The sequence below is a fragment of the Chiloscyllium plagiosum genome, chromosome 19 (genome assembly GCF_004010195.1).
Source record: "Chiloscyllium plagiosum isolate BGI_BamShark_2017 chromosome 19, ASM401019v2, whole genome shotgun sequence".
NCBI classification, from domain to species: Eukaryota; Metazoa; Chordata; class Chondrichthyes; order Orectolobiformes; family Hemiscylliidae; genus Chiloscyllium; species Chiloscyllium plagiosum.
In genome coordinates, this window is record NC_057728.1 from 53,478,125 (window position 1) to 53,501,073 (window position 22,949).

At 40.4% G+C, this 22,949-nt stretch overlaps 1 protein-coding gene across 1 annotated transcript in view; it reads left to right on the top strand.

The window, feature by feature from the left end:
• The first annotated feature begins 21,630 nt into the window (after positions 1–21,630).
• The window catches only part of kera (keratocan), a 44,547-nt gene continuing 43,228 nt past the window's right edge, over positions 21,631–22,949 (top strand). The window contains exon 1 of the mRNA XM_043708853.1: positions 21,631–21,735. Coding sequence (XP_043564788.1) covers positions 21,704–21,735 — 32 coding nt within the window. The 5' untranslated portion in view covers positions 21,631–21,703. The remainder of the gene's footprint in view (positions 21,736–22,949) is intronic.

A 22,949-nucleotide genomic window follows, 5' to 3' on the forward strand; every position in this document is an offset into this window, starting at 1 on the left:
CTTCTTCCCGACCTCTCCGCCCCCACCCCAGTTTGACCTATCACCCTCACCTTGACCTCTTTCCACCTATCACATTTCCGACGCCCCTCCCCCAAGTCCCTCCTCCATATCTTTTATCTTAGCCTGCTGGACCAACTTTCCTCATTCCTGAAGAAGGGCTAATGCCCGAAACGTCGATTCTCCTGTTCCCTAGATGCAGCCTGACCTGCTGCGCTTTTCCAGCAACACATTTCCATCTCTGATCTCCAGCATCTGCAGACCTCACTTTCTCCTTTCAGTGCAGAAAGCTTATCAGGTCAGCATTGACTCGTTAACTGATCATCATTATCTCATGTCAATCTTCTGCTTTATCCCCATACCCTTATTTCTATTCAAATAATCATTTAATGCCCTCGTGAATGCCTCAATTGAACCTGCCTCACCTCATTTCCAGAAAATGCCTTGATTTTTCAGTGAAGGAAAACATTTTTCCCAACTGCACTCCTGTTTCTTTTGAAGATCACTTTAAATCCCTTCCCTCTTGTTTTTGTTCCTTTTATGAGTGGGAACAGTTTCTCCCCAGTTACTCCTGGTCATGATTTTGAAAGCCTCAATCTGCAAGGAGAACAGTTCTAATTTCTACAATTTATCCTCATAATGGAAGTTTATTATTCCATGTGAATCACTTCTGTACTCTCTCAATACATTCACATTTTTCCTTTATGACCAACGCTCATTTTGTGAACTCTCTTGTTTCTTATGAAAATATACACATACAAGTTCTTAGACAATGAGAAACTGGAATATGGAACTATTAGGACATTATTGGGTTGAAGAGAGGTTAATTGATCAATTTTTTAGAAATAAAAAGTTGAATAGTCAAAGAAAAAGTGCTTCACCTATCATTTACAAATGTCAACTAACTTTGAGGAAAGAACGTCCAACCAAGCCTGTTAGAAGAGGTAAGAAATGGATTTATAAAGTATTGTTGCTGCAGAACAGTCACTGGACCCAAAAGTGCTAACTCTGTTTTCTCTCCACAGATGCTGCCAGATCTGCTGAGTTTTTTTCCAGCAATTTCTAATTTACTAATTCACAGTCATTCTGTCACTGTTAACAATCACATTTCATTCACAGGAAATCAAAGTATCTAGGAGAAGTCAATCCATTCTATCTCTGAATTCAAACCCTTAACTGACAAGTCTGATCTTTTTTGCTTACTTTTAAAATCCATAATATCTCTGTAAAACTAAGTTGTTTTGTCTTGTTCATGTATGAATGTATGGGCGATTAAGACGGTATGTTTTAAATCCACATAGTACTTAGCTAATAACCCTTTTTGCCACTTATTTCAATAACAAATTTGTTCTTAATACACAAGCTATTTTGAATTATTGAATTATTGGTGAGGTATCTAGAGAACAGTAAAAAAAAACAAATTTTGCTATGGCTCATAGACTGCCAAAGATTTTACAGCACAGAAGGAGGCCACTTGGTTCATTCTGTTCATTTCAGATGGTCAACACTATTCACATTGTCCAGCTTTTGGCCCAGAGCTCTGGAAGCTTTGCAACATAAGTGAATATCTAAACACATTTTAAATGTTATGAGAGCTTTCAATTTAACTGTCCGTTCAGACTGTGAGTTACAGACTCCCACCACCACTTGTATGAAAAGCATTCTTAATTTCCTCTCAACCTACTGCTTTATACCTTAACCTTTTTGACCTTTCTATTAATGGAAAATGTGTCTTCCTATCCACTCTATCAGGTCCCCTCCTAAACTTATATGTCTCTGTCAGATCCTTTCTTAATCATCACAGATCCAAAGTAAAGAACCATTGCCTATCAAGCATTTTCTCATATCTCAGATCCCCCAGACCAGGCAACATCTTGGTAAATCTCCTCTAATAGAATCACATCCTTCCCACAAAGTGGTAACCAGAACGGCATGCAACACTTTAGATGTCGCCTAATCAACATTTCCAGCTGTGGTAACCCTCAGATTAAATTACTACCAGTTGCCTCTCTCCAATGAGAGAGCAGGGTTATGGCAACTTTACCTTTATAATCAGTGTTCCATACAGTTCCAACATAACCTCCTTGGTGTTGTATTTTATGACTTGGGTAATAAAGGCAAGCATTCCACATGCCTTCTTAACTACCTTATTTACCAGCTGTTGGTGGATACGCACAACAACATCCCTCTGATTTTTAATAGTTTCCAGGGTCCTAACATTCACAGTGTAATCCCTGCCTGGTTATCCCTCTCCAAGTGTATTACCTCACACATTTCCAGGTTAAATCCCATTTTGCCACAGCCCTGTCCACCTGAGCAGTTCATTGATATCCTCCTGCAGGTAATGGCTACCCTCCTCATCATTTACCACTCTACCAATTTTTGTGATGTCCATGAATATCTTGATCATTTCCCTAAGGTTAAGCTCAAATCATTAACACACACCACAGACAGCAGGAGCCCAAACACTGAGCCCTGCAGACAGACTTCCAGTCACAGAAACTTCTCTTTGTCTCCTGCCTCTCAGTCAATTTTAAATCCAACAAACTGTTTGAATAGGATCTTGGTTTCATAAACAGTAGGGGACCTTCTTAGAGCCTTGCTAAAGGCAATATAGACCACTTTATCACTATCAACATTCCTGGCTACCTACACAAAAATTTTATCAAATTTGTTGAATGTGTCCTTACTTTAATGACCATCCTTGATTAATCCCTGTCTTTCCAAGTACAGATATACTCTATGTTTTAGAATTCTTTCTAATAACTGTTCTACCACTGAGGCTAAGCTAGCTGGCCTGTAACCTCCTGATCTATCTCTAAACAACTGGATGACATAAGCAGAACGTCTAATTTTCTGACACCTCAGTTATGGTCAGAGAGAGCTTGAGAGTTACTGGCTGGGACCCTGAAAACTCCCTTCTGATTTCCTCAACATTCTGGAATAACATTCACCCTGTCCTGCTGATCTACATCGATTTAAGCTTACTAAGCCTTTTCGTATCGTCTCTCTTTACATGTTAGTATCTTCTAATAGCTCTAGATTTATTTTCCATTACGAAGACTGATGCAAGATACTCATTGAGGATTGTTCCCATATCAGATTATGTCGATGGTCCCTAATGGGCCTGACTTTTCCCTAGTTATTCTCTTCCTCATTATGTATCCTTAAAGAAAAAATTGCTTTTGTGTTGTCTGTTTCTACCTTCTGGTTCCGTATTCATACACAATCTTTATTTTTCAAATTTTCTTGTAAGTAGCTCTCCACACTTTTTAATCACCTCTTGGGTCTCTACCATATTGAGCCATCAGTTTCTGACATAAGCTTTTCCTTTATGTGCCTTAATGTCCAGGGCTCATGGATTAGTGGGGCTTGATTATCAGCTCACTCCTCCTCTCAGAGTCATAATACGCTTAAATATTTATAGAAACTCTTACCAGCTGTCTCATATTTCTGGCTAGCTTTTTCTCATACACTTATTTCCCTCTTGTTATTTTTCTTTGTCATCCTTTCGTGTTTTTTACATTCTGTTCAAACTTCTGGCCTGCCAACAGTCGTTTTCAGTTCAATAATATCTTTAACCTTTCTTGTTAGCCACAGATGGTGGCTTCCTCCTTTGGAAATGCTCCTACTTATTGGAGTGTACCCATTCTGTGCATTTGAAAAAAATCCACTTAAGTGTCAGTCGCTTCATTTCTATTGACCGATCCATTACCCTAATTTGTCAAGGCACTTTGGTATAAAAATTAACAATGACACAATTCAATGGTGAAGAGAAGGATGCAAGAGGAAATGCCAGGAGGAGAACCTGACACCCTTAAAAATGGGTTAGCAAACTGGATGAAGTCACAATACAGGACTATTTGTGTGCCAAGTGGTGAAAGCAGAATGCAACAGTGATCTAAGTGATTCCACAACCAATGGATGAGATCTAAGCTCTGCAATGCTGCCATGTCTAGTTGTGAATGGTTTACGATAACTGAACAACTAACAGCAACCTCCACAAATCTTCTCATCTTCAATTATGAGTGTGCCTAGCACATCAGTTCAAAAGAGAAAGTTGAAGCATATTCAACAATTATCAGCCAGAAATGCTAAGCCTCCTCTAGAGATTTTGGTATCACAGATGCTAGTCTTCATCCATTCAATTCACTCCACATGTTATCAAAATATGTTTGCAGACATGAATTCTATAAAGACTATGGGCCCTGACAAGATTCCAACATTAAAGACAGAATTAACCATACCCCAAAACATGGCTATTCCAGTACAATTTCGATAATAGACAATAGGTGCAGGAATAGGCCATTTGGTCCTTCAAGCCAGTATCACCATTAATTATGATCATAGCTGATCATCCATAATCAGTATTCTGTTCCTGCCTTATCCCCATTACCCTTGATTCCACTATTTTTAAGAACTCTATCCATCTCTTTCTTGAAAATATCCAGAGACTTGGCCTCTACTGCCTTCTGGGGCAGAGCATTCCATATATGCACCACTTTCTGGGTGAAGAGGTTTCTCTTCAACTCTGTTCTAAATGGCCTACTCCTTATTTTTAAACTGTGTCCTCTGGTTCTGGACTCACCCATCGGCGGAAACATGCTTCCTGCCTCCAGAGTGTCCAATCCTTTAATAATCTTATACGTCTCATTCAGATCCCCTCTCATCCTTCTAAACTCAAGTGTATACAAGCTCAGTTGCTTAAAACTTTCTACATATGATAGTTCTGCCATTCTGGGAATTGACCCCATGAACCTACGCTGCACTCCCTCAATAGCCAGAGTGTCCTTCCTCAAATTTGGAGACCAAAACTGCACACAATACTCCAGGTGCAATCTCACCAGGGCCCTGCACAGCTGCAGTAGGATCTCTTTGTTCCTATACTCAATTCCTCTTGTTATGAAGGCCAGCATGCCATTAGCTTTCTTCACTGCTCGCTGTACTTGCATACTTGCTTTCATTGACTGATGTACAAGAACACCTAGATCTCGTTGTACTTCCCCTTTACCGAACTTGACTCCATTTAGATAGCAATCTTCCTTCCTGTTCTTGCCACCAAAGTGGATAACCACACATTTATCCAATTTAAACTGCATTTTCCATGCATCCGTCCACTCACCTAGCCTGTCCAAGTCACTCTGTATTCTCATAACATCCTCCTCACATTTCACCCTGCCACCCAGCTTTGTGTCATCAGCAAATTTGCTAATACTACTTTTAATGCCTTCATCTACATCTTTAATATATATTGTAATTAGCTGCGGTCCCAGCACTGGACCTTGTTTTACCCCACTGGTCACCGCCTGCCACTCCAAAAGGGACCCGTTTATCACTACTCTTTGCTTCCTGTCAGTCAGCTAATTTTCAATCCAAGTCAGTATTTTGCCCCCAATACCATGTGCCCTAATTTTGCTCACTAATCTCCTATGTGGGATCTTATCACCCATTGGATCTCCCTTGTCCATCTTCATAGCTACATCCTCAAAAAATTCCATAAGATTAGTCAAGCATGATTTTCCCTTCATAAATCCATGCTGACTCTGACCTATCCTGCTACTGCTATCCAAATGAGTCGTATTTTAATCTTTTATAATTGACTCCAGCATCTTTCCCACCATGACGTCAGGCTAACCGGTCTATAATTCTCTGTTTTCTCTCTCCTTCCCTTCTTGAAAAGTCACCCTCCAATCTGCAGGAACTGATCCTGAATCGATACAACATTGGAAAATGATTATCAATGCGTCCACGATTTCTAGAGCCACCTCCTTAAGTACCCTGGGATGCAGACCATCAGGTCCCAGGGACTTGTGAGCCTTCAGACCTAACAGTCTATCCAACGACCATGACATCTACCTGATAGTGTGGAAAATTTCCCAAGTATATCTTGTACACAAAAAGCATTTAATTTTTGAACATGAACTGTTTTTGTATCAGAGGAGTTGTGAATGGTGCTGAACATTGTGCAATCATCAGCAAACATCCTACTTCTGACCTATGAGGGAGAGAAGGTTGTTGATGGCACAATGAAGATGGTTTAGCCTAGGACAGTTCTCTGTGGAACTCCTGCAAGGATATGTTGGGACTGAGAGCAATGTTTTGTCTTAGTGTGTCTATTGTGACTCTTAAGTTGCTGGCCCTCTTATTGTGTCAGCATCACAGCCTGACCCTTAAAAGGGTGGCAACATTGAAGACAATTAATTAGGAAGCTACATCCAGGAACATTGCTCTGCTGGTATTGTTTGCAATGATTGCAGTCTTATGATATCAATTGGTCTCAAAATTGGGGTCCAGAATCCTACAGGATAATTTTACCTAATACTTCTGGTATATAACCTTGCATCAGAAAGAACAATATTCAGAGAGTCATGGTGTCATAGATCTGTACAGTATGGAAACAGTCCCTTTGGTCCAACTCGTCCATGCCAACCAGATATCCTAAATTAATCTAGTCCCATTTGCCCACATCCCTCTAAATCCTTCCTATTCATGTACCCTTCAGATGCCATTTAAAAGTTAAAAATCACACAACACCAGGTTATAGTCCAACAGGTTTAATTGGAAACACATTAGCTTTCTGAGCATTGCTCCTTCATCAGGTGGTAGTGGAGGGCTCAATCCCAACACACAGAATTTATAGCAAAAATTTACAGTGTGATGTAACTGAAATTATACGTTGAAAAATTGATTGTCTGTTAAGCCTTTCATCTGTTAGAATACCATGATAGTTTCACTTCTTTCATGTGTAAATCACAAAACCTTTTTTTAAAAAGTTGCATTCTCAGGTTAGCTGTTAACAATGGGGATAGCTAGGCAATATGTTGAAGGTGTTGGCCCCCTGTGTTCTCTGTCTATACCATAATGTTTAGATTGATTCTAATCTAAAACGTGAGATAACGGAGTTTTACATGAATTCATGCAGTTCTTGAGCTCAGAGTTCTACATGAATGCATGCAGTTTTTGAGCAAAGTACAATGTAACTCTGCTAGTGTACTTCCAATTAAATCTGTTGGACTAGAACCTGGTGTTGTGTGATTTTTAACTTTGTACACCCCAGTCCAACAGCGGCATCTCCAAATCATTTAGAAGTTGTAATCGTACCAGCCTCTATCACTTTCTCTGGAAGCTCATTCCATACATGCACCACCCGGTGCCTCAAAAGGTTGCCCCGCGGATCTCTATTAAATCTTTTAGCTCTCACTTTAGGCCTATGCCGTCTAGTTTTGGACTCCACCACTCTGTGAAAAAGACCTTTGCTATTCACCCCATCCATGCCCCTTGTGATTTTATGAACTTCTATAAGGTCACCCCTTATCCTCCGACTCTCCAAGCAAAATAACCCCAGCCTATTCAACTTCTCCCTGTAGCTCAACTCTCCAACCCTGGCAACACCTTTGCAAATCTTTTCTGAACCCTGTCAAGTTTCATAACATTCTTGCTATAGCAGGGAGACCAGAACTGAATGTAATATTCCAAAAGTGGCCTAACTAGAGTCCTGTACAGACTCAACATGACCCCTCAACTCCTATACTCAATTTACTAACCAATAAAGGCAAGCCTACCAAAGCTTTTACTATCCTGTCTACCTGTGACTCTGCCTTCAAGGAACTATTAACCTGCACTCCAAGGTCTCTGTTTAGTGACACTCCCTAGGACCTAGCCATTAAGTGTATAAGTCTTGCTCTGAATTGCCTTTCCAAAATGCAGCACCTCACATTTATTTAAATTAAACTCCACCTGCCATGATCAGCCCATCTGATAAAGGTCCCATTGTATTCTCAGATAACCTTCTTGTCCGTCCACTAGACCACCAATCTTGGTGTCAGCTGCAAACCTACCAATCATACCTCCTATGTTCACATCTAAATTATTTTTTGTAATTAAATCATTGAATGCCTACAGTGTGGAAACATTCCCTTCGGCCCAGCAAGTCCATATCGACCCTCCAAAGAGTAACCCACCTAGTCTCATTCCCCTACCCTACATTTACCCCTGACTAATACACTAACACTATTGACAATGTGACATGACCAATTTACCTGACCTACATATCTTTGGATTATGGAAAGAAACCAGAGCACCCGGAGGAAACCCACGCAGACACGGGGAGAATGTGCAAACTCCACACAGTCGCCTGAGAGGTGGAATCGAACCCAGGTCCCTGGAGTTGTGAGGCAACAGTGTTAACTACTGAGCCACTGTGCCACCCCATTTATATAAAATGACACAAAGTAGATCATGCCCCCTAATTTTGGTCAACTCAACCTGGCCAATTTCCACCCCATCATTCTGCTCTTGACCATCACTGAAGTGATGGAATGGGTCATCATCTTGTTTAGCAATAACTTGCTAACTGAGATTCAGTCTGAGTTCCTCCTGTGCCATTCAGCTCTGAGCTTACTGCAGTCTTGATGCAAACATGGAAAAAAGAACTGAACTCCAAAGGTGGGGTGAGAGTGACTGCTCAAGGCTGCAGTTGGCCAAGTATGGTATGAAGAAGCGATAGTAAAACTGACGTCAGAAAGGAATCAGTTGGAAAGCTCTTTGTTGTTTGGAGTCATACCCAGCCTGTGGTGCTTGAAGGATAATTATCTCAGTTCCAAGATATCAGTGATGGTTGCACAATGTTCAATACTATTTGCAACTCCACAGATACTAAAATAGTTCATGTCCAAATGCATCAAGACCTGGGCAGTATCCAGACTTGGGCTGATAAGAGGGAAGTAATATTTGTGTCACAGAGTAGCATGTAATAGATACTGTCCATTTGCTTGGATTGGTGCAGCAGCAACAACATTCATGAAGTTTTATATCATCCAGGACAAAACAACCCATTTGATTGGCTAACTTCAACATTTTCCACATTTACTCTCTTCGCTACCAAAGCACAATGACAGCAGTGTATGGCATCTACAAAATATATAGCAGGAACTTACCAAGGCTACTTTGACAGCATCTTCCAAACCGTAATATCTGCCATCCAGAAGACAAAGGCATAAGACATATGAGAGAGGGTGGTGTACTTACCACTGGACTCAGACCAGAGTTCAACTCAAACCACAGAAACTGGTGGAATATTACACATCACTGTTCATTCAGTGTCGCTGAGTCAAAATTCTAGAGCTCCTATCCGAACCACAGTGTGGATGCACCTGAAGCCCAATACTGAAACAGTTCAAGATACCAGCTCACCACCACCATCTCCAAGGCAACAAGGAACGGGCACTAAATGATGGCTCAGTCAGTGATGTGCACATTCTATGAATGGATTAAAAAGTGCCTCTGATTTGAATAAAAATCACCAACATGAGGGACACTCCTGGCTTATGCTCACTGTCAATTTAGATTAGATTAGATTAGATTACTTACAGTGTGGAAACAGGCCCTTCGGCCCAACAAGTCCACACCGCCCCGCCGAAGCGCAACCCACCCATACCCCTACATTTACCCCTTACCTAATACTACAGACAATTTTAGCATGGCCAATTCACCTGACTTGCACATCTTTGGACTGTGGGAGGAAACCGGAGCACCCGGAGGAAACCCACGCAGACACGGGGAGAACGTGCAAACTCCACACAGTCAGTCGCCTGAGGCGGGAATTGAACCCGGGTCTCTGGCGCTGCGAGGCAGCAGTGCTAACCACTGTGCCACCGTGCCGCCCAATTTATGGCTGTTAAATTGAAATAAACACTTATAGGAATGACTGGCTGCAAAACAAGAAGCTACATCATCAAACACATGAATTTAAATAATATTCCACATATAAACCCACATCAATGAAAGCTTGACTGACTTCTGTAACTTTGTAGAACAGATGACTTGATTTTTCTTTCCCTTACACTGAAATCTGTTCTGTTGCCACAGTGAATCATTTTTGTGGGTTTCATATATTAACTTAGAACTGATTGCATCCTGTTTCCCAAATCAAGACATTTCAAAAGTCTTGTTGGCCAACCTCCAATCTTCCAGCTAAGTAAACTTAACTCATCCCAAATTCATCTGCCTGTGCCCTGATTCGTACCAAGTCTGATTACCTCCCATCCTGATGATCTATATTAGCTCCTGCTCAAGCATCACCTCAAATTTCTAATTAGAGTCATAGAGTTATAGAGATGTACAGCACGGAAACAGACCCTTTGGTCCAACACGTCCATGCCCAACCAGATATCCCAACCCAATCTAGTCCCACCTGCCAGCACTTGGCCCATATCCCTCCAAACCCTTCCTATTCATATACCCATCCAAATGTCTTTCAAAAGTTGCAATTGTACCAGCCTCCACCACTTCCTCTGGCAGCTCACTCCATACACGTACCACCCTCTGTGTGAAACAGTTGCCTCTTAGGTCTCTTTTATATCTTTCCCCTCTCATCCTAAACCTATGCCCTCTAGTTCTGGACTCCTCAACCCCAGGGAAAAGACTTTGTCTACTTACCCTATCCATGCCCCTCATGCTTTTATAAACCTCTATAAAGTCACCCCTCAGCCTCCGATGCTCCAGCGAAAACTGCCACAGCCTGTTCAGCATCTCCTGATAGCTCAAATCCTCTAACCCTGGCAACATCCTTGTAAATCTTTTCTGAACCCTTTCAAGTATCAGAACATCTTTCCGATAGGAAGGAGACCAGAATTGCATGCAATATTCTAACATTAGCCTAACCCATGTCCTGTACAGCCGCAACATGACCTCCCAACTCCTGTACTCAATACTCTGACCAATACAGGAAAGCATCCTAAACGCCTTCTTCACTATCCTATCTACCTGCGACTCCACTTTTTCAAGGAGCAAAGAACCTGCACACGAAGGTCTCTTTGTTCAGCAACAATCCCTAGGACCTTGTCATTCAGTGTTTAAGTCCTGGAAAGGAAGATAGGCAGGTAGGACAGGTAATGAGGGCGGTGCTGAGCTGGAAGGTTGGAGCTAGGGTGAGGTGGGGGAAGGGGAAATGAGGAAACTGGTGAAATCCACATTGATGCCATGGGGTTGAAGTGTTCTGAGGTGTAAGATGAGGCATTCTTCCTCCAGGCGTTGGGTGGTGAGGGAGCGGCGATGGAGGAGGCCCAGGACCTGCATGTCCTTGGCAGAGTGGGAGGGGGAGTTGAAATGTTGGGCCACAGGGCAGTGGGGTTGATTGGTGCGGGTGTCCCAGAGATGTTCCCTAAAGTGCATTGCTAGGAGGCGTCCAGTCTTCTCAATGTACAGGAGAACTGTCTCGGGAGCAATAGATACAATAAATGATATTGGTGGATGAGCAGGTAAAACTTTGATGGATGAGGAAGGCTCCACTGGGGCCTTGGATGGAGGTGAGGGAGGAGGTGTGGGCGCAGGTTTTGCAATTCCTGTGGTGGCAGGGGAGGGTGCCAGAAAGGGAGGGTGGGTTGTTGGGGGGTGTGGACCTGACCAGGTAGTCATGGAGGGAACGGTCTTTATGGAAAGTGGAAATGGGTGGGGAGGGAAATATATCCCTGGTGATGGGATCCGTTTGGAGGTGGTGGAAATGTCGTCGGATGATGTGGTTTTTGCGAAGGTTGGTAGGGTGGAAGGTGAGCACCAGGGGGATTCTGTCCTTGTTACGGTTGAAGGGGTGGGGTTTGAGGGTGGAGGGGCAGGATGCGGATGAGATGCGTTGGAGGGCATCTTTAACCATGTGGGAAGGGAAAATATGGTCTATAAAGAAGGAGGCCATCTGGTGTGTTCTGTGGTGGAACTGGTCCTCCTGGGAGCAGATGCGGCGGAGGTGGAGGAATTGGGAATATGGGATGGCATGTTTGCAGGAGGTAGGGTGGGAAGAGGTGTAATCCAGGTAGCTGTCGGAGTCATTTATTACTCCACTCTGCAGGCACCCTGCTTTCATTCCTGATGAAGGGCTTTTGCCTGAAATGTCGATTTTCCTGCCCCTCGGATGCTGCCTGACCTGCTGTGCTTTTCCAGCACCACTCTAATCTAGGGCCCTATTCTCTCCCTAGTTACCCTTTTGTCCTTAATGTATTTGTAAAAACCCTTTGGATACTCCTTAACTCTATTTGCCAATGCTATCTCATGTCCTCTTTTTGCCCTCCTGATTTCCCTCTTAAGTATACTCCTACTGCCTTTACACTCTTCTAAGGATTCACTCGATCTATCCTGTCTATACCTGACATATACTTCCTTCTTTTTCTTTATCAAACCCTCAATTTCTCCAGTCACCCAGCATTTCCTATACTTACCAGCCTTTCTTTTCACCCTAACAGGAATATACTTTCTCTGGACTCTCGTTATCTCATTCCAGAAGGCTTCCCATTTTCCAGCCGTCCCTTTTTCTGCAAACATCTGCCCTCAAACAGCTTTTGAAAGTTCTTGCCAAATACCGTCAAAATTGGCCTTCCTCCAATTTATAACATCAACTTTTAGATCTGGTCTATTCTTTTCCATCATTATTTTAAAACTAATAGAATCATGGTCGCTGGCCCCAAAGAGCTCTCGCACTGACACCTCAGTCACCTGCCCTGTCTTATTTCCTCAGTGTAGGTCAAGTTTTGCACCTTCTCTAGTAGGTACATCCCAATACTGAATCAGAAAATTTTCTTGTACACACTTAACAAATTTCTCTCCATCTAAACCCTTAACACTATGGCAGTCCCGGTCTATGTTTGGAAAGTTAAAATCCCCTACCATAACCACCCTATTATTCTTACAGATAACTAAGATTTCCTTGCAAATTTGTTTCTCAATTTCTCTCTGACTATTAGGAGCTCTATTATACCATCCCAACCAGGTGACCATCCCTTTCTTATTTCTCAGTTCCACCTAAATAACTTTCCTGGATGTATTTCTGGGAATATTCTCCCTCAGTACAGCTGTAATGCTACTCTGTTAGGCCTCTTGCATTGAAATAAATGCAGTTTAATTTATCAGTCTGACCTTGTTCTCTGCTTTGTCCCTGGCTGCCCTGACTGTTTGACTCGCTTCTATTCTCAACTGTACCAGTGTCAGATTGAAATCTCTCCTCACTATCTCCTTGGGTCCTAACCGCATCCTCACCTTCCACCCCCGACCTTAATAGTTTAAATCCTCCTAAGCAGCTCTAGCAAATCTCCCTGCCACTATATTAGTCCCCTTCTAATTTAGGTGCAATCTGTTCTACTTGTACAGGTCACTTCTACCCCAAAACAGCTTCCAATGATCCAAAAATGTGAATACTTCTTCCTTACACCAGCTCCTCAGCCATGCATTCATCTGCTCTATCCTCCTACTCCTGCCCTCACTAGCTTGTAGCACCGGGAGCAATCCAGATATTACTACTCTCAAGGACGACCTTTTTAAATTCTTGCCTAACTGTCTGTAATCTCCCTTCAGAATCTCAACCTTTTCCCTTCTTGTGTTGTTGGTTCCAATGCGTACAATGGCCCCCTGCTGGCCCCTCTCCCCCGTGAGAACATTCTGCACCCTCTCTGAAACATCCTTGATTCTGGCACCAGGGAAGCAACACACCATTCTGATTTTTCACTGCTGGCCACAGAAATGTCTGTCTGTACCTCGGACTAAAGTCCCCAACACAATCGATTGCTTGGAAGCCGACGTACCTCTCATTACATTACAGCCAATCTCAATACCAGAAACTTGGCTGTTTGTGCTAAGTTCCCCTGAGAATCCATCACCTCTACATTTTCCAAAACAGCATACTTGTTTGAAATGGGGATAGCCACAGAAGACTCCTGCACTACCTGCCTCCCTCTCTTACCTGTCTTGGAGTTAACCCATCTATGTGACTGTATCTGAGACTTTCCCCCTTTCCTATAACTGCCATCCATCACATCCCCTTGCTCTGCTAAATTCCTCATTGCCACTAACTGCCTCTCCAACCGATCCATTTGATCTGATAGGATTCGCAACGAACGGCATTTATTGCAGATATAATCCTCGTAACGCATAAACACTCCTTAAACTCCCACATCTGACAAGAAGAGTATATCACTATACTAAGGGCCATTTTTGTTTCTTTCAATCTACTACCTAGAAAATAGCACTGTCTTATTCCTCTGCAAAACACTGCTGTAGGTTAAATTAATACTTATAGCTAATATTTTAAGTTTAATCAAGTGACATAGCTCAATAAAACATATAATCAAGACAGAACCCAGTGCAGACTTATTTTAAGGCCACGCTTAAAATCCACTTATCTGCTTCTGTGCTGTGACCTCTCTCAGGCAGGTTCCTCCAAGATTAGATGTGAATTTCACTGTTTGCTAATTTTCCCAGATGCACTCCGATGTCCAGCGACACATGAATTCAACAGAAAAGGCAGTAACTGTCAGTTAGCAATGTGGGTTTCTTTCTCTCTTTCTCTCTCTTTCCTGCACTGACCTTACCATGTGCTTCTCTTGTCTGTTCTTCTCCCTTTTAAAAGTGCTGTTGTTTTGACTTTTTTTCTCTCCAAAGTTCCAAAGCAATGCAACAGCATATGAAACAGTAACTGCTACTCCTGGAATTCGAGGAAATCACCACCAACACCTGAAATATCTCAAAAAAGGAGCAGCTGTTACAGCCAGAAATGTTTCCTGTCCTCCATCTTGGATTACCCAGAATCCTTAGCTCATTGTCCTACTTATGTTCAAATCTTTCCACAGCCTTACACCTGTCCTTATTTCAGTAATATCCTCCAACCACACAACTCTCTGGGATGTCTGCACTCTACCAATTCAGCCTTCTCAAGCAATCCCATTTCCTTTGGTCCAACATTGGCAGCCATTCATTCATCTGTCTTAGCTTTCTCTACCTGTGTCTCTCTCTTTAACTCCTACCCTTTTGACCAAATTTTTGGTCACCTGTCTTAATTTCATTTTCTTTGGTCTGGGAGGACATTTTGTCCAATGACAATCCCTTAACACATCCCATTTTATTAAATGAAAACAGAAATTGCTGGGAAAGCTCAACAGGTCTGCAGCATCTGTGGAGGGACAGCAGAGTTAACATTTCAGGTCCAGAACATTTCTGAAGAAGGATCACTGGATCTGAAACATTAACTTTGCTTCTTCTCCACAGATGCTGCCAGAAAAACTGTTGAGTTTTTCCAGCAATTTCTGTCTTTGTTTCTGTTTTCCAGCATCAGCAGATCTTTGGTTTTTCCATTATGTTAAATCTCTGAATAAATTCACGCTATTGTAACAAGTGAGATAAAACAAGCCTTTTGGAAAGAATCATTAGCCCAGAATTGTCACAGGGCAGGCTTCATGCAAAGTCCTCTGCCCGGATCACCCAGGAATATATGATTCAAAGAAGTGAAATGGGAATAGTGTCATAAGGATTGTGTTCTTCAAGCTGTGACAATTGCACAAAGATTCGTGAAACAATAATGTGAGTTCTTATTTTGGTGATTGTGTGATGTGCCTGTGTAATTTATATATATTTTAATATCATTTACTTCAGCGTTTGGATTTTAAAACCACTTGCACATTGATTTTGGCCAGTGTTTATGAAGGATTTAATAATTAATATATAAGGCTTTCTGAAGCCAGGATTTGTTTCAAAAAGAACTATGGGATACTGTTAAAAATCCAACAACACCAGGTTAAAGTCCAACAGGTTTAATTGGAAGCACACTGCCTTTCGGAGTGTCGCTCCTTCATCAGGTGGTACCACCTGATGAAGGAGCGACGCTCCGAAAGCTAGTGTGCTTCCAATTAAACCTGTTGGATTTTAACCTAGTGTTATGTGATTTTTAACTTTGTACACCCCAGTCCAACACCGGCATCTCCAAATTATGGGATACTGATTAGAGGCTAACAGGAATTTGTTGACATAAAGTAAACAATGCAGTGTTTTAAGCTTCTGCTAAAGTGATCTGTTTGTTTATGGCTTAGGGAAAACACCTATAGCTTGAAGAAAGATGTTAGCTTTCAGTTGACTTCTTTAGAAGTCCTGGCTGAACTGGAATGTGTGAAAAGATTTCTGCTGAAGAACAGAGATAGTTTGGAACTGTTAAGAAACTAATTGCTCAATGTAAGGAGATTAGTGTGAACATTCCAAACTTGAAGTGTTCAGTTAAAATCCTGAAAGGTGCTGTTTCATGCTGAGAAAGTCTAGGTTCAGTTGTATGAGGACTCAAAGAAAAAGGTTACCAGATTTTTAAGACTGGGAACTGAAGCATCAGTTAAGGCCCATACATGTATAACTGAAAAGAATTCACTCTGGCATTTGAGAATTATAAAAGGGTGTTGTTGGGATTAATGAGATTGTAATTTACCATCTACTTTAAAACTTTAAAACCTTTAAACTTACTACATGTAAATAGTCAGGTTTTTTCCCTTAATTTATTTTGTCTAATAAATTCTTTTGTCTAATGTTAAAACAAAATCTGTAACATTGTATGCATGAGTTTCAGTGGAAGACAACAAATTGAAAAATAAAGTGAAATACGATCTATTAAACAGATTTCAGCCTGGATCTGACTTGATCAGTCTTAAAATCTGCTGGGTTCATCCATGATGTGAATCTATTTGATTTAAGAGGAATCTGTGTCTTTCTTAAAAAAAATGGTGAGGTGGTGGTTCTGGAAATAAAATAGCTGAATTCTGGTGAAGTTTATGAGATGGGAATTTTAAGATGTTGTAAAGATCTTTTTCTGTAAGTAAAAGATATAACATTGCCTTTTTTTGAAAACTAAAATAAGAGAGTTAGCAGATAAATTGCATTAAAAGTTAAACTAGGAACTTGCATGATGAAATAGTTCACATGGTCATTCAACACTTACAATCAGATTAAAGGAAACCTGAAATTGGAGTGTCACAGCTGGAATTAGGTAAAATATGGCTAGAAATAAAAAGAATTGAACTAGAAAAGAGAGAAAAACAGAGGGACATCGAACTAAGAAAATTTGAAAAGGAAAGGGAGATGCAATCAAAAGAAGTTGACCTTTGGACTGAAGGCCAGTCACCACCAGTGTTCCACAGGGATCAGTTCTGGGTCCTCTTGTTTGTCATTTATCTAAATGATTGGGATGAGAATGTAAAAGGTACGGTTAATAGGTTTGTAGACAACACCAAAATTGGTAGCTTGGTAGACAATGAAAATGGTTTTATAAGATTACAAAGGGATATTGATCAAATGGGTCAATGGGCTGAAAGATCAATTGAAATGCAAGTTAGATAAACAGGGGCAGAATTTATACAATTAATGGTAGAATCTTAGGAAGTGTAGTACGACAGACAGATCTAGGTCTTCAGATACATAATTCTTTGAGGACATTGGTGAGGTCTCTTCTGGAGTATTGAAGGATATTATTAAGTTAGAGAGGGTTCAGGAGAAATATATCAGGATGTTGCCAGGTATGGAAGGTTTGAGTTACAAAGAAAGGCTGGATAGGCTGGGATCTTTTTCATTGGAGCATAGGAGGTTGAGAGGTGAGCTTATTGAGGTTTTTAAAATCATGATGGGTTTAGATAAGATTAATGGTTGGTGTCTTTTCCATGGGATGGGGAATTTCAAGATTAGGGGGCATATTTTTAAGGTGAGAGGAGAGAAGTGCCATAGGAAGTGGTGGATGCGGGCACAGTTACAACATTTAAAAACACTTAGAACTACATGATTAGGCAAGGCTTGGAGGGATACGGGCCAGAAGCAGGCAGATGGGACTTGTTTAATTTGGGATTTTCTTTGGTGTAAACTGGTTGGACCTAAGGGTCTGTTTCTATGACTCCAAAGAGGCAGAGAAATTAGAGAATGATCATTCCATGGACCAGATCAGAGGAAAGAAGGATGAAAAGGGCACTGTTTTAGAAAACAGAGAGAAGGATATCAAAGTAATAAAGAAATAAAGTTAAAACCAAAATGTCATACAAAGAAATTTAAAAAAAGCAAAAAAGGGCAAAGATATTGGGAATGAGGCTGATATGTTTCGCCCATCTTACTAAATAGAAATACAACAAATTGATTTGGAATTGAAAGAGTTATACCAAACAGCCAACTCAGAAATTGAATTGGGAAAAACTTGGATTTAATTATTTGAAAGAGAAAGTGTTAATGAGGAAATCAAAACCACCTGGAATACCAGCTAACTAGGTGTGTGGTCTATCAGATGGCAGTTCCATCTGAGCATCATAATGAAATTTTACAGACCCCTCACAAAATCCCAATGGCAGGTTGCTTTGGAATTAGAAAAACCTAGGCTAAAATATTAAAACATATGTAATTGGCCATAATTAGAGAATGATGTATTTAAATTTTGTCAGGCATGCTTTATGTATCAGGTAGTGGGGAAACATTAATTCAACCTGTGCCTTTAATTTCCATACCAACTTTGGGGCGTCCAGCTAAAAACAGGAATACGACACAACAATGTTTTAATCATTATGGATGTTCCCACAAAATTTCCTGAAACAGTGATTTTAGGAGAAATTACTACAAAATTTGTCAGGGAAAAGCTAGTTCATTTTTTAAAATATGGTATGTAGTACTCAAAGAAATACCATCAGATCAAAGCTCAAATTTTATTTCATAGATGTTCAAAAAAATTAAGATTAGTTGAAAATAAAACAATTTACATCTTCTGCTATCACCCACAATATCAACGTACAGTGGAGTGATGGCATCAAATTATGAAGAGCATGATTAGATGTGATTGTCAAAATGTTCTAAAGATATGGATAAGTGAATTCCTTTTTTACTAGCTGCCATTAGGGATGCTCCCAATGAATCCATATGATTTAATACTTTTGAAGTAATCTTTGAGCATGAGGGCCACTCATGCCAACTAAAGAGAAATTGATAAACCAAACCTCAATAATGAAGCTTTAAACCTGTGATTTGAGTTTTGGGGGAAATCTGACCAAGGTTTGTGAGCTGGCTAAAAAAAGTTGAACAGTGTTTGACAACCAATGCTAACTAGACCTAATTTTTAAAAAGGCCAAAGTTTGAAATTATGTTGCTGGAGATAAAGTGCTAGTGTTGTTTCCTATCTCCAGGGAGCCATTAAAACCAAGGTTTACTGGACTTTATCAATTCAAAAAGAGACCCAATTATTTGAAATAATAATTGTGAGTACTCGAACAGAATAAAGAATCAGTGAATGTGTCATATTAATGTCACAGAGATATTATGAAAGGGAGAATAGTTAGGAAAAACATGCACTTACTTTAGTGAAAGAATTAGGGAGAGAAATAGAAATATAAGAGCAATTGGAGAATGGATTAGAAATTCAAAGTTCAAAATTTCAAATTTTTGGAATATCTCAAGAAGATCAGTTTTGGCTGTTTATGATGTTAATGTGTTGTTGTTAAAGCAACAACCTTACAGATTTCGTTCAGAGAGATTAGCTCAAGTGAAGCAAGAAATGAAGTTCATGATGAGTAATGACATTACTGATTGGAGCCATATCATAATGGTGCACAAACTGAATGGGACACAGAGATTCTGTGTGGATTATCACAAAGCCAATGTGTTAACAATAGCAGACTTATGTCTTATTCTGTGATTGAAACATGACCTGGAATGAATTGGACACTGATAATTTTTCGCAAAAGTCAACTTACGAAAGGGTTTATTGAGAAGTTCCATTGACTGATACAGCCAAAGAAATATCAGCTTTAGTAATATTAGATGGAGTCAATGTCATGTCAAGCCATTTAGAATGAAAAATGCACCAGCGACATTCCAATTATTAATCAATAAAGTCTTCGAAGAACTGTGTTGTTTGATGATTTGGCTGTTTTTAGCCAAACCCCGGAAGAAAATTTATACCACTCGACTAAGCTGTTGATTGGCTACAAAAGCTAAGTTTGTTATAAGTCTGGCAAAGAGTGAAGTTCCCAAAGCGAAACTGTTTTTTTTGGGCCAACTATGGGTTAAGGTCAAATAGCAGCGAATGAAGTGAAGGCTATTTTGCATTTTCCTGTGCCTGAAACTTTGCATCATGTTAGCATGTTCCAAATTTCAGCAACTATTGTTGGACCTTCAGCAAATTTACCGAAGAAAGGCAGAAAATATGCAGGTGTCAAAGTGCCTGTGTTGAAACCATACTGGTTTTAGCCATGCTTAATTATGAGAAACTATTCAAATTGGCTGTTGAATCCAGCAACGTCAGTGTGATGACAAGATGGGGATCGAATTGTCACAATTATTACTTAAAAAAACTGACCACATATCAGCAAAAGGACTGCACAATGGAGAATGTGACATTGATTCTTGTGTTGGATCTACACCAGTTTGAAATATACTTCAACAACAATGTGGAAGAAATGGTTATTTATACAGATCACAACCACTTAATTTCGTTTGGAAAAGTTTCAGGACAAGAATTTAAGATTATTTCAATGGAGCTTCATTCTCCATTGGCGTAATTTAAAAATTGTTGCTGGGACTTGACAAGAAATGCTTTCATGAACACTTTATCAAGAGCACATATGAAAGATACCTAATGCTGTGGTGCCCATGGACTAGTATGAAATGTAGTTGCCGTGTAACTCACTGTATGTTTAATATCAACATATCACTACTGTTAATGTGATATAGTGTTAAAATATTTTCGATGAATAATGAAATTGCCTATTAAAGATTTTCGTTCGCAGGGAAGTGTGATGCAAGGTGTTGGATTTATGTGTATCTTAACATCATTTATTTTGAGTTTAGATTTTGAATTGGTGAGAGAATTATTTGCCCTGCCATATTTTCCTTTATTATTCTTTAAGGCTTTTTTTAGTTTGCACATTCTCAATGCTTCAGTAATCCCTTTTCCTTGAAAGCATTTGCTTCTGTAAATGACAATGCTGTTTTATTTTCATTATCATAACGCTTTTAAGCAGTGCTATACAGCAATGATACAACCTTCTCCTTCCAGTACTTTTTAATTCTGTCATATAGCAATGCTAGTTAACTGCACAGCTCACTGGAGGCTTTCCTAGAATTTGTATTCAAGTTGGAGGCTTCCCACCAATTGCAAGCTAAATTGAGATTTTCTGATTTTATATGGACAAAATAGATGATTTTCCACAGTCAAGGGTTAAAACACAATACCTATCCTTTCTATGTTATTCCCAAATAAAATCTGATCCTTGTGGCCTTAGAAAATACTTCCCACCAGAGGTGTGATTTAAATTAAGGGTCTTCCACTTGCATCGCAGCCTTAAAAGACTTTTTTCTGTTAGACTCTGTCTGCTTTAAGTTTTAAATGCCCCCCTTTGCCACTATCTATGATATGGGACATTCCCAGTGCTACAACCTCAGTGTAAAGCACTTCTATGGTCCCTGATTTTCCTACAGTAGTCATAGTGGTGTCTGCTCCTAATGACAGCATTACTCATTGTGAACTGCAAGTTTTGTTTTACTTCAGCCTGATTTTTGGCATACTAGGTTCAAGCTATCCCTCTTGCCCAGCAGTGAGTTTTAGCTTAATGTGTAGTCTCTGTTGATTGCTGGACCTCGAACAGGGAATGGTCCCACAGATCCTCATGGCCTAATGGAATCTGTAACTACCCAGTGTGACTGGTCTATAAGCACTTTCTAATGCACACTGCGTCACCAGGTCTGGAATAAAGGCTTGAGCATCTTCTGTTGGATGTCTCTTGTTCTCTCCACTAGTATCAGCTGACCGCTTATTTATTTAAGCAATAACAGCTGCTGACTATCTGTGTGAGTAGCTCTTCAAGTAGTAAACTCACTTGGTGGTCTGGAAGTTCCTTCAACTGGGACAAATGAACATCTTTTTTATTATTGCGTCCTTTGGTCTTAAGTAATGATGTCCACCATTGATCATCAGTGGAATTTGTGAGTAAAATGGATGCTGTCATGATTTATCTTTCCTTTGCTAAGTCTAAGGAGCTATTTTGTTTTCAGTGTAGAAGAACAAGCACTCGTGAGTATTGACAAGAAGAGGCTTTTGTGTTGACAAGATGCTGTTTACCATATGATTACCTGCAAGTTACATTAGCTATATTGACATTGTTACTAAACTATTGGGAGACATAGATTAAACATTGATCCTCTTCAGGATTCCAAGCAATTCTCCTAATGTCCTCACTCAAAATTGTGTGGCATCATCAGCTTAGCGAAACTCAATGCAATCTCCAACATTAACTCTTCTGGATCATTATTGCCTTATACAACAGAGGCTAGCCCAAATTATTTGATAACTAAACATTCTCTTACAAGTAGCTCATTTGCTTTTCTGTGCTTTTCTATTTAAGAGCTGACATCTTAATCTTGCAAGGAATTAAGGGATACGCGGAGAGTGCAGGTAAGTGGCATTGAAATGCACATCAGCCATGATTGAATGGCAGAGTGGACCCGATGGGCTGAATGGCCTTACTTCCACTCCTATGTCTTATGGTCTTACAGTTCTCCCTGCGATGCTTTGATATTTAGATGCGACATGTCAGAGGTCTATTCACGCTGACTCCACAGAGAATGTGCCTCTTTCCTCAGGCATTCCACCTTCTTGCTGGATTCCCAAGAGTGGTTTTTGGGGTAGGCCAAATGTCCAAATGGCATGATCTCACGGCAAAGAAAGAACCTCAGGAAGAAATGTCTTAATAGGCCAGGAATGGGTGGGAATAGCAGACAGGAGAAGAGATTTACCAGGATGTAGCTGATTATAGAAGGTTTGGGTTATAAAGAAAGGCTGGATAGGCGGGGACTTCTTTCACTGGAGCATAGGAAGTTAAGAGGTGACCTGACAGAAGCTTATAAAATGATGTGAGGTACAGACAGAGTTAATGATTGTTGTCTTTTCCTTAGAATGGGGGATTTCAAGATTAGATGGTACATCTTTAAAATGGGAGGAGAGAGACTTAAATAAGAAATGAGAGGCAAATATTTTGCAGAGGGTGGTTCATATGTGGAATAAACTTCCTGAGAAAATACTAGATATGGGTATGATCACAATGTTTAAACACATTTGGATATATACATGAATAGAAAAGGTTTGGAAGGGTATGGGTCAGGAGCAGGAAGGTGAGACTAGTTTAGTTTGGGATTACATT